General features: G+C 37.3%; 1 protein-coding gene across 1 annotated transcript in view; it reads right to left on the bottom strand.

Moving 5' to 3' along the window:
• mcf2l2 (MCF.2 cell line derived transforming sequence-like 2) overlaps positions 1-2,295 on the bottom strand; it is a 356,499-nt gene that overhangs the window by 92,292 nt on the left and 261,912 nt on the right. Inside the window, exon 22 of the mRNA XM_032511616.1 lies at positions 1,631-1,711. Within this exon, the coding sequence (XP_032367507.1) occupies positions 1,631-1,711 (81 nt within the window). The remainder of the gene's footprint in view (positions 1-1,630; positions 1,712-2,295) is intronic.

Genomic DNA, 2,295 nt, shown 5'->3' with positions numbered 1-2,295 from the left:
ACCTTATTTGGTTAGCTGTAACACTGAAACTACGCCCAGACAAATTTGAGGTGAACCACTGCAGGACTGACCCTAATGTAAACTAATGTTGCTGATAGCTACATTAAGATTTTGGTTAAACCCTATGGTACCATTCCCCTGCATGACACATCTCAATTTTATTAAGGTAAAATAACAACTGGTAAATATAAGGTAGTGTGCAAAATAAATTACAAGAAGCTGGAAAACAATGTATGCAATAACTCTGGCTTACCGTGGAATTATTAATAAATTTTGTTTTACCATTAGCTGTTCATGTTAGCTGTGCTGTCAGACATACAGGCTTGAGGCTACATCTGTTGGGTGTCATGGAAGCTATAATTACAGGGTCACATCTCTTTCTCTCTTTAAAGGGCTGTGCTAAGTGGCTCTCCACATTTGTACTTTTTAAAATCCAAAATGGGAATGTAACAGCAGCACAAACTTACTGCATGATATCTCATCACTAGGCAGATTTAAGAATTTAATATAGGCTGTCTGTATATTTAACAGTGAGTTAATTTCATTCAGGTGGGAGGATGGTGGATCAGGAAAGACAGAAGAAGGCAACAGGTATGTCTAAAATCAGGTGGAAGTGTAGTGGGGAAGCCACTTGATACCAACAGATTCCTTTCTTAATATTTTTAATATGGAAGAACTACAATGGAAAATATATTACATGATCTTTGTTTGACAATATGTCTTAGTGGAGAAGAACACAGCTACACAAGCAAGGAGTGAACGAGACAGACATGATGAGACCAGTGATGATTAGACCACACAAAACTAAATGTCCAGTTCAAGCTCTGAGTCTTCCTCACTTTTGTTTCATTTTGCATTGATTATTTCTAATGCTAGATCTAAATAATGTTTTTTTTTTAAATTAACGTGTTTTGTTATATGATATTAGGCCAATCTTGACATAATCTGTATCATTACCCTACGCATGTGGGATATATAACAATTAGCCTATGTCTGACAGCGGAGACATAATTAACAAATCAGAATAAAGATTTAAACATCCGCAACACATACTGTATGCTCTAATGCCATCAATGATGATTTATTTATTGTAATGAAAATAAGTGATTATACCATTTTATTATTTATGATTATGATAGGCCTACAGTGGCTGATATACATAATATTTATACACAATTTTATATATATAAATTGTTGCTGCCTCTCGGTTCGATTGCAAGATGTCGGTGCCGCGGCACTGCCTACGGCTGCCATCCGAATGAGGAGACGTTGGAGATGGTGTGATAGAAAATGTAAACGTGGTAGACAAGCCAGTAGCCTTCTGTTAACTGTAGCTCAAGGTTGTGGCTATATCAGCTTAATGTTATGTAGCTAGCTAGAGCCACGGATCACAGTATCTTTTCTCATCTCAAAAGGCTTTACAAAATAAACAGGACATTCTGTTGAAAAATGTCTGCCTGGAAAAGTAGGAAAAACTCAAAGAGCAGAAAGTTGCAAAAACAGAAGTGCATTCATTAAAGGTATTATGTTTGACTAATATTAAAATGCCAGGCATGGCATCCTACTGCCTGTTACTGATAATGTAGGCACAGTAATGCTACAGTAAATTTACTGGAGTGCTGGGTTGTACCTTGCTGTGGCCTTTCTTGTGATCAGTCCACACATTAAAGGATCCCTGCATCAGCAGCTTCCCGAGTTCACTCAAGTTTCCCTGTGAACATTAACACACAGACAGACAAAAATTCAGAGCACTGGTCAATACAGTCATAGGAGTTTGCAGTGGAAATCATTTTATTTGCACAATCCTGCTTTAGTTCTGTTGCTATAGTTGATGAAGTAGGGTTAAGAGGAAATAAAGGAACATCAATAATCCCTTAAAGAAGAAGTACCATCGTCAAAGCTGGAATGCACTTTAACCCATCTTTGTAAATAGAGTAAATTATTTTCTCTTGTGTTTATTCCAGTATTCTTTGCAATGCCATGTTCCCTTGCACAACCTGTACCATAGCCTGTACCTTGGTTTTATCTATACTAGTGTAGTGCCCGTTTAAAATGTGCCTGTTTGGAATGGGCCGATTGCTCGGCCTGTGGTATTGCTTGGCCTGTGGTATTGCTTGTAGAATTCTTCAAAACCAAATTGTACCTCAAAATTACTTACAGAAGGAACACAAACCATTTAATATGCAACTTAACTGTAGGCTATAGCTTATTATGGTGTATACTTCCTGCTTCTTACAGTGCAGACGTTTTGCTGCTTGCTCCTGCTTGCATATTTTTGCTGATAATCTTGCTTTT

This window comes from Etheostoma spectabile, unplaced genomic scaffold (assembly GCF_008692095.1).
Source record: "Etheostoma spectabile isolate EspeVRDwgs_2016 unplaced genomic scaffold, UIUC_Espe_1.0 scaffold395, whole genome shotgun sequence".
In the NCBI taxonomy this organism is placed as follows: Eukaryota; Metazoa; Chordata; class Actinopteri; order Perciformes; family Percidae; genus Etheostoma; species Etheostoma spectabile.
This window is presented reverse-complemented; position numbering and strand designations above follow the sequence as displayed.